The sequence below is a fragment of the Neodothiora populina genome (assembly GCF_041146345.1).
Source record: "Neodothiora populina strain CPC 39397 chromosome Unknown canker_contig_15, whole genome shotgun sequence".
Classification (NCBI taxonomy): domain Eukaryota; kingdom Fungi; phylum Ascomycota; class Dothideomycetes; order Dothideales; family Dothioraceae; genus Neodothiora; species Neodothiora populina.
The window spans coordinates 1,243,720-1,257,354 of record NW_027191413.1 but is presented as its reverse complement, the minus strand read 5'-3'; the positions used below and the strand labels follow the sequence as shown (position 1 = coordinate 1,257,354).

The 13,635-nt window shown below is 55.6% G+C and overlaps 2 protein-coding genes across 2 annotated transcripts; one reads left to right on the top strand and one right to left on the bottom strand.

Moving 5' to 3' along the window:
* Positions 1–4,995: 4,995 nt before the first annotated feature.
* Positions 4,996–7,248, bottom strand: AAFC00_002777 (uncharacterized protein; the record flags this gene model as incomplete). The annotated part of the gene is made up of 1 exon (XM_069342142.1): positions 4,996–7,248. One exon carries the CDS (start codon positions 7,246–7,248, stop codon positions 4,996–4,998), a length of 2,253 nt encoding a protein of 750 aa, XP_069198650.1.
* Positions 7,249–7,786: 538 nt separating this feature from the next.
* On the top strand, positions 7,787–13,318 carry AAFC00_002776 (uncharacterized protein; the record flags this gene model as incomplete). Its single annotated transcript, XM_069342141.1, has 1 exon — positions 7,787–13,318. The coding sequence occupies one exon, from the start codon at positions 7,787–7,789 to the stop codon at positions 13,316–13,318; it is 5,532 nt and encodes a 1,843-aa protein (XP_069198649.1).
* Between the last annotated feature and the right edge of the window lie 317 nt (positions 13,319–13,635).

The following is a 13,635-nucleotide window of genomic DNA, read 5'->3' as shown; positions in this document are numbered from 1 at the left end:
ACACGCTCGTGCCATCTTGACCATGTTACAGTGTGGCTTAGAGAATATCCAAAATACATTGTGTTCTCGATGCTATGCCGTGTGCCGTTTCCCTTCAACGCACCGTGCCGGTTGCAAGATGGGTGCCCAACTGACAGCACTGCAAGCACCCCAGGATCGTCAGGAACAGAGATTTGCGGCAGCGTGGCTGCAGCGCTAAGCATATCTAGGGTTGAGATATGGTGGAGCTGGGAAAAACCTTCATCTCCGCTGCCTGTGACCACCTCGGGACCGTCATCCTATCCTTACTCGCGAGATTGTTTAGTTCCACTCTAGAGTTCGTATAGCAACTTGGCAGGATCCCGAATGTAGTATCGTGTAAGGTCAATGAGGATCATACGAGTGGGAAGACGAGCCGGAGACCCACTAATCAGCCATCTTCGCGAATCACGTCTCGGGCAGGCATCACATATGGGTTCGAGCGCTTCTATTTTCTCATCCATCGAAATTGGGGCTATCCTTTAGCGTCCCGTGAAGGGCTGGGACCTGCAGGCGGCGTCTCGTTTCTATGGCCACTATAACCTCAGTCCCAGCCAGGTAAGGTGGTCCTGCTCTCAACTTGTTTCCTTCATAATCGATTTTTCCTTTTACTACTTTACTTCCATCTTTCCACGGTCGTTTCCTTTGCCCACTTTCGTTTACTTTTACAGTATTAATAACTAGAAGGCATTGTCCTTCACTTCAATCGCTTACAGAAGACGTCTATATAACGATCCCGTTTCAACTGTCTCAGATTTGTTAGCCGAAAACGCAGTTATGAAGTTCACCGTTACGGCCCTTTTGGGTCTGGCAGCTGTTGCAACGGCTGCTACCGATTGCACCTCCAGCTACAACGCTTGCCGTGTCAACGGCACCACCGCTGACTGCAATGCTCAAACCGCTTCTTGCAAGAACTCTTGCTCTGTCGACCTCGATGCCTGCTACAAGAATGGTACTGATGAGGCTACTTGCAAGTCAAACTACGGTGCTTGCCTGAACACCTTCCCAGCCTTCGCTGCCGGTACCGACTGTGTCTCCAAGTACAACACTTGCCGCAAGGACGTCACTGGCTTCAACGGAGACTCAGACAACGCTTGCCAGGCTGAGAACGCCTCATGCAAGGACGAGTGCTCCACCATCTACGACATTTGCAACACCAGCGGCGTGTTGGACTCTGCTCAATGCCTCAAGCAATACGGACAATGCTTAGACTCTTCTGCCCCTGTTCCCGCTGGATCTGACTGCGTTGCCAAGTACGACACTTGCCGCAAGGATGTCACTGGCTTCAACGGAGATTCCGACGCCCAGTGCAGCACCGCCAACGCTCAGTGCAAGGATGAGTGCTCCACTAACTACGAGACTTGCAACACCAGCGGCTACTACACCAAGGCTGAGTGCCAGTCCAAGTACGGCAAGTGCTTGAACTCGTTCACTGAGATCCCCACTGGTTCCGACTGTGTTTCCAAGTACGACACCTGCCGTGCCACCGTCAGCGGTGCCGACGGAGATTCCGACAACCAGTGCAGCACTGCCAACGCTCAATGCAAGGACGAGTGCTCCACTAACCTTGACACCTGCAACACCAGCGGTTTCTACACCAAGGCTGAGTGCCAGGCTCAGTACGGAACCTGCCTCGATGCTTTCCAGCCCCAGGCTGCTGGCGCCGACTGTGTGACCAAGTACAACAACTGCCGTGAGGTCAACTCCACCTCTGTCTGCAACACCATGAACGCTCAGTGCAAGGACGAGTGCTCCACCAACTACGATACCTGCAACACCAGCGGTGCCCTCGACCCTGTCAAGTGCCGCTCTCAGTACGGACTCTGCCTTGATGCCTTCACCCCCGCTACCACCGGTACCGACTGTGTTTCCAAGTTCAACAAGTGCGTTCTCAGCGGTAAGACCACCGCCGAGTGCAACACCGAGAACGCTTCCTGCAAGGATGAGTGCTCAACTGCCTATGACACCTGCAACACCAGCGGCTTCGAGAACAAGACCCTCTGCATGAACCAGTACAACCTCTGCTACGATGACTTCAAGGCTGCCACCACCGTCGTCGTTGATTGTGTCACCAAGTACACCGACTGCAAGGCCACCAACGCCACCGACGCCGAGTGCGCTACCGAGAACGCCTCTTGCAAGGACCAGTGCTCTACCATCTACGACACTTGCAACACCAGCGGTGACCTGACCCAGCAGTCTGCTTGTCTCGGCCAGTACGACATGTGCCTCGACTCTCTCACCACCGCTTTCGGCACCCCCGCCACCCCTGACTGTGTCACCAGCTACCGCAAGTGCACCTTGAGCGGTGCCACTGATGCCGAGTGTGCTGCCCAGAACGCCATGTGCAAGAACGACTGCTCTCTCATCTACGACAACTGCAACACCAGCGGTGACAAGACCAAGGCTCCCCAGTGCTTGAGCCAGTACGACAGCTGCCTCGTCGCCTTCAACACCACCCTCTTCGGTGCCGGTACCGACTGCGAGACCAAGCTTGAGTCCTGCACTGACGCCGACAACGTCTGCCAGTCCAAGAACGCCATCTGCACCAACGACTGCTCCACCATCTACTCTACTTGCCTGACCTCCGGTGACAAGACTCTTGGTCCTCAGTGCCTCGGCCTCTACAAGATGTGCCTCGCTCCCGTCAGCAAGCCCATCTTCAGCACCACCGCTGCTCTCAACGGTTCCTCCACTGTCACCTCTCTGACCGCTGTCAGTACCGGCCTTACCAACGGTACCCTTGCCAACGCCACTGCCCCTGCTGTTGCTTCCGCCAGCGCTTCCATCATGCCCTCGGCTGCTGGCTCTAACGCTCCTTTCGCCTTCAACAACGGTTCCTCTGCTCAGGCCTGGGGTACCGGTGCTACCGGCGTTGTCGCTAAGCCTACCACTGTCTGGGTCACTGATGTCGTTGTCACCACCGTCACCACCTGCCCTGTCGGTTACACTCTGACCACTGCTGGATCCACCACTGTCCTTGCCACTCCCAGTGTTATCACCACCACTATCCACACCCAGAAGACTGTCACTGCCACCATCTCCGTTGTCGCTCCTAGCTCTTCTGAGGTCTCTCCTGCCAAGGCTACCAACCCTGCCGGCGCTGACACCACCGTCTACGTGACTGACGTCGTTTACACCACCGTCACTACTTGCCCCGTTGGTCAGACCATCACCGTCAGCGGTTCCACCACCGTTCTCGCTACCCCCAGTGTCATCACCTCCACCATCAGCACCCAGAAGACCGTCTGGGCCACTGTCTCCGTCACTGCTGCCCCTAGCACTTCCGCCCCTGCTGCCGCCGTCAAGGTCAGCAGCAAGCCTGCCGATGTCGAGTCGACTGTCTACGTGACTGACGTTGTCTACACCACCGTCACCACTTGCCCTGTCGGCCAAACTCTTACTGTCAGCGGTTCCACCACTGTCCTCGCTACCCCTAGCGTCATGACCACTACCGCCACCAGCAAGAAGACCGTCACCGCTACCCAGTTCACCACCTCCACTGTCACCTCGACTGTCAGCCACACCGTCTCCACCACCAACTCTGCTGGTGAGACCACCGTCTACGTGACCTCAGACGTGACTTCATACACCACTGTCTGCCCCGTCACCGCCACCGAGACCAAGACTCTGTCTTCGTCCAGCCAAGGCCCTGCCTGGTACGGCAACTCTACCGCTCCTGTCTGGTCTGCACCCACTGCTGCTTCCTCCCCTGCCGGCACTGCACCAGTAGCTCAGTGGTCCCCGGCCGCTTCCTCCCCTGTCGGCACTGCCCCAGTAGCTCAGTGGTCCCCCACCGCTGCTCGCCACCCCACCTCCGCTTCGGGAGCCCCAGTCGCACCCGTCTGGTCTCCTGCTCCTTACCTTCCTAACAACGGCTCCGTTGTTGGCGCCAACAAGGTCATCGCTGCTTCCGGCACTCGTGCCGCTTCCGGCATCGTGATCCCTTCGTCGGCCTCGACCGCTGGTCCTTCGGCCACGCCTTCCCAGTACGCTGGTGCCGCCACTTCTCTGAAGGGCAGCGCTCTGTTCGCTGGTGTCGTTGCTGTCATGGCTTTCGCTCTTTAAGTGATCTAAGAGCGAAAAGTACGAGAAAGAGATGGAGGAGGTAGTTGTGCATATAGCGTTGTGATTTTTCTTCTTTTCCTATTTCTATCAACCCCCTTATATTATTACAACACTTTTATGATGTATATATTTTTTCTTTTTGTCATCACCACCAACACAACAACAACAACAACAACAACAACAACAACAATAGCAAAGACTACTACTACAACAACAAATACTACAGTTAAGAACAACATTCAGATTAGCTGTCTTTTGATCTGGAAAATGTAAAACAAATCGAAACTATGAGATCTTGAATTACTCTTGTGCCCACTTCCACGTCTCTGTCTGTGTCTGTCTATCTTAAGTCTCTCCCTCTACATATATTTCTCTGTCCGTGTATCTGTCTACCTGCATGTCGATATCTCTATCCTTCTCCTAGTCCTTGCTGGTTGTATATCCATTCAGGGTACGCAGGTGATTGTTCGCTTGAGTCGGATGTTGATCACGTATACATACTGTGTTGCTTAAGGGGGAGGGGAGTCTGATGCTGCGTCATTGGTTCTTTCTCCTGGTCTGGAATCCATTTGAGTTACGTGATCTGGCTTCACTTTGTTGGTATTTCCGAGAATAGGAGCAAGAAGGGTGGCATTTTGGTTATTTGATTACTAACTAGCTAGCTGATGCGATGCGACTGCCTACATGGCGTTGGGTGGAGGGTATCTAATACTACGTTGACTCCTTTTCTTTTCTTTTGTTTGATTTTCTCCTTTCCTTGCCCAATTACTCATATCTGATATCCAGTTCGAATCCCGCATATGCTTTTCGTGTTCTTCTATCCAATACACATACGTTATACAAAGAACCCAATTCCTGCATTTGCTAGGATTGTGTCATTCAAGACTATCTTCCATCTTCCATCATCCATCATCCATCATCCTCATCCCAAGACCTCGGCACATCCGCCCACCCACAACCCCACCTGACACCATTGACTTCGCCGCCGACTCTCAGATCGCGCGCTTTCCGGGCGTCTTGTCTCCAGCATCTCGCGACGAAGTCATCGCTCAGTGTGACCAGGTCGCCGTCATGGGTCCATGTGAGACTCGTGACTTCTGAAGTGTGGCCGCGAATCAAGGGAGTGCCGTTTGTCGTGTAGATGGGCATGTTGGTGTCGTCTGTTGGCTGTTTCTCTAGTGGCACTGGTTTGAGAGAGGCGAGGGTCGGGAGACAGTCTCCGTCTTCGTCGTCGACTGCTTCTGCTTCGCGTCCTTGGGGGGCAGGTGCCGTCGATGGTCTGTCGAGGCATCTCTCGTCTGTTGGAAACACGACGGCGCAGGAATCTCGGCTGCCCACCGCCAGCAACTCCCCTCTGTCGCCACTGGCGGGTCTGAGAGCTGCTTTGACGTAGAACGAAGTCGCACGGAAGGAATCGTGCCTGAATCCGTAAAGAGGACCTAGACCCTGCTTCTCGGGCGCGGGACGACCCCCTTTGGCGCCTGCGCCGCTGGTGGTGAACTCCGGTGCCTGACCGAGCACGAGATGGTTGGTGCTGTAAGCGTAGACGGTGCTGTCTCTGCAGAGCGCGTAGAGTCTGCTTCCGTCTCCGCTGAGTGAGAGAGAGTTGATTCCGAAGTGGCGATTTCGGATGTGTGATAAAGGTGAAGTGGTCGAGGAAATGGGGACTGAGGGCCTGTGACTGTCCTTGGTGGAGCGGAAAGTGTGTTTGCCTCTGATGTCCCATAGCTTGATCGAGGCATTGGCTTCACTCGCCGTCAGAAGCAAATGTGATCGCGAGGGGGACAGAAAAGACAGAGCGGTTATGGAGATGTCGGCTCGGCGCGGAGGAAGAGTGGCGGACGAGGTGGAGCGAGAAGAGGCGAGTGCATCACGAGGGCTAGACAGTGTCTTGTGCGAGGATGCAGTCGACACAAGAGAGGCAGGCGTGTAGGTCGAGTGAGCATCTCTGAAAAAGTTGATGGGTTCGGCATAGCGCACGGTTTGTTCTCGAGCAGGTCTGGCGAGACTATCGTTCCCAGGCTCGAAAGCGACTGAAAACTCGGCCGCTGGTGCCTCGGCGCCGGAGCATCGTAGATCCCAGATCTTGACACTGCCGTCGCGGGACGAGGTTGCGACAATCATGTCATTGTCGGGCTGAAATCGAACTTGCTTGACCGAAGACATGTGACCTTGCATGGTGTATCGAGTCTGCTGAGTGCGCATATCGATGATTCGACCCGTCTGATCGCCTGAAGCGGTTGCAAAGAGGAAATCATCCGAGGAAAAAGCAATGTCCATGATGGCGTTGCTGTGAGGGCGGAAGGAGATGTGCGAGTCGTCGAAGATGGCATTGCCTGCGTCGGCCGAGTCGATGAGACGAATACCACCTTCCTCGTCACCGATGGCGATCAGAGAGTTGGAGTGGCAGGGAGTGACACAAAAGGGAAGAGCGGCGCCCCTGTAGCTGTGACAGTCGTCGGGACTGCTGTAGAAGTCTGCAGTCTGCGATTGCCAGGGCGTGCAGTGGTCGAGAAGTCTGCCTCGGCCTATGGCTCTGCCACTTCCAAAGCTGCGTTGCAGGATGCGAGTAGTGCTCCCGTTCTGCCGTAATCGACGAATCTGTCTCGGGAGTGGTTGCGCCATCTGCTCCTCGTCCTCTTCTCCTTCCGACTCTTCGTCCATGGTCGAGTATGCGACAGCATGATGGTGGTGGTGGTGGTGGTGGTGGTGGTGGTGGATGGGCACGGGCGGAGCGTAGTCACCAGGACGGCAAGGCGAGGAGACGGGCTGCACGGGCGAGCTGTCTGGGGTGGGCAGAATCTTTCTCTTCTTCCGCGGCGTCTGGAATTGCAGATCTGGGAGATCATCAAAGGCATCGAGGACGAGAGGAGAAGCCACCTGCCCGAGGCTCTTTCGGTTGTTTGCGCTTTTGGTCATGTCTCGTAGCTGGCGGCTGGATCTGCTGGAGCGGGTGGATTTGGACCTGGTGTTGAGAATGGAAGAAGGCGTGAAGAAGCGTGTGAAGCGTCGAGGAGTGATGGACGGCGCCTTCTTCGGTTTGCTGCTGGTGATGCTCGAGGGTGGCGGACCCATTGGCGATGACGGAATCATCTGTTCCTGGTCGCACTCATATTGGCTGCTACCTTGAGACGACAACAGGTGTTGTTCCAAGGTAGACATTATTGTCGATGCGATGAGCAGTCGGGCAAGGACACCGAATGCAGGCGATGATCACAAGACGCAATGGGAGAATGATAGATGATGGCAAATGATGTATGGAGATACCAGAAGAAGATAAATTGGCTGGAGAAGGCGAGAACGCGTCGAGACGCGCTCCTTCCATCGGAGGCGTTCCTTCCCTCGGAGAACCCACCTACCTACCTTGACTGGAGAAACCGAATGGCGCGAGACTTGAGTTACGCGTTTTCGTTCGGAGAGCGAACACACGCTCGGACCGCGTGATGAGCGGTTCCAAGGAGCTGCCAAGACGAGGATTCTGCCCTCAGCACAAGCCACGATTTACGACAAAAAAGACACCGCCTTCAGAGAAAGAAGAAAGATCGAGAGCGGCGCTGCTCGGGCTATGAACTATGGCATCGTCATCTACTCACCGTCCGAACCAAGAGTTAAGACACGGACCATGACCTGGAATTTTTGGAGATGAACTTTTGAAGCTTTAGCATTTCATCAGAAATATATCATCTCCTCCCACCACATGATGGCGCCGATCAAGAGAAAGGCTGCCGCCGAGGAGCGTCCAGCCAAAAGGAACAAGGCTGATGATGACGGTCTCATAAAGAGGGATGCCGCCAAGTTCCTCAAGGACAAGAAGTCTTCTTCATCCTCGTCTAAACCAAGGACGACCGACGAGGACAAGGAGAAAAAACCCGTCGAGTCTTCTCTTTTGCAAGACGAAGATCGTGCCTTTCCCCGTGGTGGCGCAAGTGTCTTGACTCCTCTCGAGCACAAGCAGATCAAATTACAAGCCGAGCGAGATGTCTTGTTCGAACAGGCCGGCAAGAAAAAGCCCAAGAACGAGGGCGATGTTTTCTCCGACGACGATGGCGGAGCAGAAGATGCCGCCGCTGATTCTGCCGCTCCTGCAAAGAAGAAGCGAAAGACCAAGAACAAGAAGAACGCAGGCCCGGATTCCGGAGCCCCCAAGATCAAGGTCCAGAGTCTCAGCTACAAGAACATAGCCGTCGGCACCATGCTTCTCGGTCAGGTCACCGCAATCACCTCGCGCGATGTCGTTCTCGCTCTGCCCAACAACCTGACTGGCTTTGTGCCCATCACCGCCGTCTCGGAAAGAGTCAACCAGAAGATCGAGTCTCTACTCGCCCAAGCAGAGAACGAAAAGGAAGAAAGAGACGACGACGACGACGACGACGACGATGATGACATCGACCTGAACTCCCTGTTCCATATCGGCCAGTACCTCCGTGCCACTGTAACCTCGACCGCCGACGACTCGACCTCCAATGGCCTCCGCAAGAACAAGAAGAGACTCGAACTGTCCGTTGATCCCAAAGCCGCGAACAACGGCCTGACCATGGCAGACGCGGTCCTTCACGCCACCATCCAGGCCTCGGTCCGCTCTGTCGAAGACCACGGTTTGGTCATGGATCTCGGTCTGGACGACCAGGACGTCAAGGGCTTCGTCTCCAAGAAAGAGCTCGGAAAGGCGTGGGGCGAGATCGAAAAGGTCGGCGAGGGCGCCGTCATGCTTTGTGTCGTCACCGGGAAGAGCGACAAGGTCATCAAGCTGGCCCCCGACAATGCCAGGATTGGCGACATCAACAAGCAGTACCTCTCCGAAGCCCCCACTGTCGATGCTTTCCTGCCCGGCACTGCCGTAGACCTTCTCATCACCGAGAACGGCCATGGCGGAGTTGCTGGCAAAATCATGGGCATGCTCGACGCCACTGCCGACATTGTTCACTGCGGCGGCGGAGGCCGTGTCGACAGCATTGCGGCAACCTTCAAGATCGGCTCCAAGGTCAAGGCTCGTATCACATGCACTTTCCACTCTTCCGAGGAGAAGAAGGTCGGTGTCTCATTCCTCGATCACATCAAGACCCTCAAGGTCTTGTCTCCTGCCACCGAGAAGAAGGCTTCTCAGTTGCAAGCATCTGCAATCATCGGCGAGGCAACGGTGAATCAGGTCGAGCCTTCCATGGGCCTCTTCTTGACCCTGCCCCAAACCTCGAATCCTGCCTTTGCTCACATTTCGAGGGTTTCCGACACCAAGATCGATGCTCTCGAGGAAACCACCGGAAAGTACAAGATCGGATCTACTCACAAAGCCAGAATCCTTGGCTTCAACCCCGTTGACGGAATCTACAACGTCTCGCTCGAACCCAAGGTCATCGACCAGCCTTTCCTCAGCATCGACGATGTTCAGGTTGGCACTCTTGTCAAGGGTGTCGTCGAGAAGCTCATCCTCGGCGCCAAGGGCGTCACTGGAGTCCTCGTCCGACTGGCCGACGGCATCGATGCCCTCGTTCCCGATATGCACATGTCAGATGTCCGTCTGCAGCACCCAGAGAAGAAATTCAGGGAAGGCTTCCCCGTCACTGGACGTGTCTTGACTGTCGACCTCGACAAGAAGCAGATCCGTCTGACCCTGAAGAAAACCCTCGTCAACTCTGAAGCCAAGATCTGGAAGTCGTACGACCAGATCAATGTCGGAGACGAAGCCCCAGGAACCATCATCAACCTCAAGCCCAATGGTGCTGTTGTCCAGTTCTACGGAAGGATCAGGGCCTGGCTGCCCGTCGCCGAGATGAGCGAGGCTTACATCTCGGACCCCTCACAACACTTTAGACTCGGCCAGACCGTCAACGTGCACGCGCTGGATGTCGATGCCGAGGAGCAGGACCTCAAGGTCTCGTGCAAGGATCGATCTGCTTTCGGCAAGACCGAGGAGGCTGCCTGGACCGAGATCAAGGAGGGTCAGATCGTCTCTGTCACAGTGACCGAGGTCACCAGCGAGAGTGTCATGGCTGATCTCGATGGCTCCGCCATCAAGTCCACCATCCGCCTGCACCAGCTCTCCGATGGATCCGAGTCCAAGGCCCGCTCTGTTCTCAAGCAGATCAGAGTCGGACAGAAGCTGCAGGATCTCGTCGTCTTGGAGAAGTTTGCAAGACGCCACCTTCTCATCTTGAGCAACAAGCCCGGCCTGGTCAAGGCAGCCAAGGCTGGTTCCTTGGTCACCAAGTTCAAAGATCTCCGGGCTGGTCAAGAGGTCGACGGTTTCGTGCGCAACATCACGCCCGACGGTATCTTTGTCGAGTTCGCTGCTGCGCTGGTCGGCTTCATGCCAAAGACCCAGGTCTCTCTCGACAAGCTGGCTCAGCCTGCTTTCGGCATGAAGAAGGATCAGTCTATTTCTGCCCGAGTGCTTTCCGTCGATGCTCAGCAACAGCGCTTCGTTCTCACCCAACGCGAAGCCGAGAAGAAGGACGAGACCAAGCGCCCCGCCACCAATGAGGCTGTGATCAACGCCGTCGATGGTGTTTCGACTTCTATTGCCGACTTCACCCTCGGCAAAGAGACCAAGGCTCGTATCGTTTCTGTAAAGGAGACTCAGCTGAATGTGCTGCTCGGAGACAATCTCCAGGGACGCATTGACGTTTCTGAGTGCTTCTCAAACATCGAAGACATCAAGAACCGCAAGAGACCCCTTCAGCAATTCAAGCCCAAGCAGGTCTTGAGTGTGCGCGTACTCGGTATTCACGATGCCCGCAACCACAGATTCCTGCCCATCTCGCATCGTCAATCCAAAATCCCCGTCTTTGAGCTTACGGCAAAGTCCAACGCCGACCTCAAGTCGGATGCGGACGTCCTCACTCTCGACAAGCTTGAGGTGGGCAGCGGATGGATCGCATATGTCAACAATATTGGTGACAACCACGTGTGGGCCAACATCACCCCTAACGTTCGTGGCCGTATTGACCTGCTCGATCTCAGCAGTGACGTGTCATTGCTGTCCGACATCAACAAGAACTTCCCTGTCGGCAGCGCGCTGAAGGTCACGGTCAAGAATGTGGACATCAACAACGGGCGTCTGGATCTTACCGCCACCACCGGCGCATCCGCACCCAAGGCCCTGTCTGATCTCACTGTTGGTCAGATCATCGCCGGCAAGGTCACAAAGGTCAGCGAGCGTGCTTTGACCGTCCAGCTCGGCGAGTCGCTGTCTGGCATTGTCACTCTGACCGAGATGAGCGATGACTACACCCAAGCCAATCCCTCGCAGCATTCCCGCAACGAGATCGTCCTGGTGTGCGTCGTTGCCATCGATGCGCCCAACAAGCGCGTCTTCCTTTCCGTTCGTCCCTCGAGAGTTTTGTCCTCTTCTCTGCCGGTGGAGGACAGAGAGATCACTACGATCCCTCAACTCGAGGTCAACGATGTCGTCCGTGGATTTGTCAAGGCTGTCACTGACAAGGGCGTCATCGTCAACCTCGGACCCCGTGTTGATGCTTTCGTGCGCATCTCAGACATCAGTGACCAGTTTGTCAAGGAGTGGAAGAGCGCAGTCGAGATCGATCAGCTCGTCAAGGGCAAGATCCTTGCTGTCGATGCCAGCTTGAACCACGTCCAGATGAGCTTGAAGACGTCTCATGTCGACAAAAACTACACACCTCCTAACAGCTTTGGAGATCTCAAGATGGGAGACATTGTCACCGCCAAGGTCAGAAAGGTCGAAGAGTTTGGTGTCTTCCTTGATGTCGACAACACGCAGCCCAGAGTGTCCGGTCTCTGTCACAGAACGCAGATTGCTGATGCCAAGGTCGAGGATGTCAAGAAGCTGTACGAACCAGGCGATGCCGTCAAGGCCAAGGTTCTGCACATTGACCGCGAGAAGAGACGTATCAGTTTCGGACTCAAGGCCAGCTACTTCAGAAACGCCGACGACAGCGACGAGGAGATGGAAGACGATGAGGAAAGCGATGGTGGCGCTGCTGTTGACGAGGATGTAGAGGCAGAGGACAGCGACGAGGAGATGGGCGGCATCGACCTCTCCAACGTCCGCGACGCTGAAGAGAGCGGCGAGGACGATTCTGCCGACGAGTCTTCGGCTTCTGACGACGAAGAAGTTCCAAAGAAGTCTGCTTCCGGTGGTCTTTCTACTTCTGGCTTTGACTGGAGCGGATCTCTTGGTGCAAACAAGGACGACGCAGCCTCAGACACCGAGGCCGAGACGGCACCCTCCAAGAAGCGCAAGCGCAAGGCACAGATTGTCGAAGACAGAACTGGCGACCTAGACGCTCACGGCCCACAGTCTGTCGCCGATTTCGAACGTCTGCTTCTGACATCCCCCTCGGACTCGGCGCTGTGGATCCAATACATGGCCTTCCAACTCCAGCTGTCCGAGGTGCAAAAAGCACGCGAGATCGGTGCCCGCGCTCTGCGCACCATTCATCTGCGCGAGCAGGACGAGAAGCTCAACGTGTGGATCGCGCTGCTCAACCTGGAGGTGGCATACGGCGACGGCGACCGAGTGGAAGAAGTGTTCAAGAACGCGTGTTCGATGCAAGACCCGTACACAATCCACGCGCGCCTGGCATCCATCTACACGCAAGCAGGCAAGCTCAAGGAAGCCGACGACGTCTTCGAGAAGATGATGAACAAGAAAGACTTCCGCGCCGCACACCCGGAGATGTGGGAGAACTACGCCGCCTTCCTTTTCACGAACCTCAACGCGCCCGCGCGCGCACGAGCTCTTCTCCCTCGCGCTCTGCAATCTCTGCCGTCACGCGAACACCGCTCCGTGACTTCGCGATTCGCCGCCCTCGAGTTCAAGAGCGCCAACGGCGACGCCGAGCGCGGCCGCACCGTCTTCGAAGGCTTGCTCGCCGAATGGCCCAAGTGGACCCAAGGCTGGGACCAACTCGTCGATCTCGAGCGCAGTCTCCTGACGTCCGAGAGCGCAACAGCAGAGAAAGAACCGGCAGATGTCGTCGCGCCCCGTATCAGAAGACTGTACGAGCGCATGAGCGCGCAGAAGATGAAGAAGAGACGCGCCAAGTTCGTGTTCAAGAAGTGGCTCGAGTTCGAGGAGAGCCTCGAGGGTCTGTCGACGAGCACAGCGGCGGGCAAGAAGAGCAAGAAGGCATCATCGTCGACAACAGGTGCTGTGCAAAGCCAGGCGGAGCGAGTCAAGGCTCTCGCAAGAGAATACGTCGAGCGCCAGCAGTCGTCGAAAGAGGGCGATGAGGACGACGACGACGACGAGTAGGTTTTGCAGTACGGTCACGGAGTTTTTCTTTCTATTTGCTTGATTCTTTCCTCAGGGATATATTTGTGTATATCGTTGTACAGATCTTATAGCAACCAACCACCTCTGCCCCCCCCCGACTTTACCGGGAGGAAGAGGGAATATAAAAAGCGCATTGAGCATTTCCTACCTCTTGGTCTCCCATCTCTGATCCCCGCCGTGTACCTAGTCTACCAAACCACGGACCCAGACCAGCGAATAGCATGTCCTATGCGCTAACAGATGCTTCTGCTCTGAAGCTAGAACGCCGACGCGCCTCTCTGTTCTTATTCTTCACA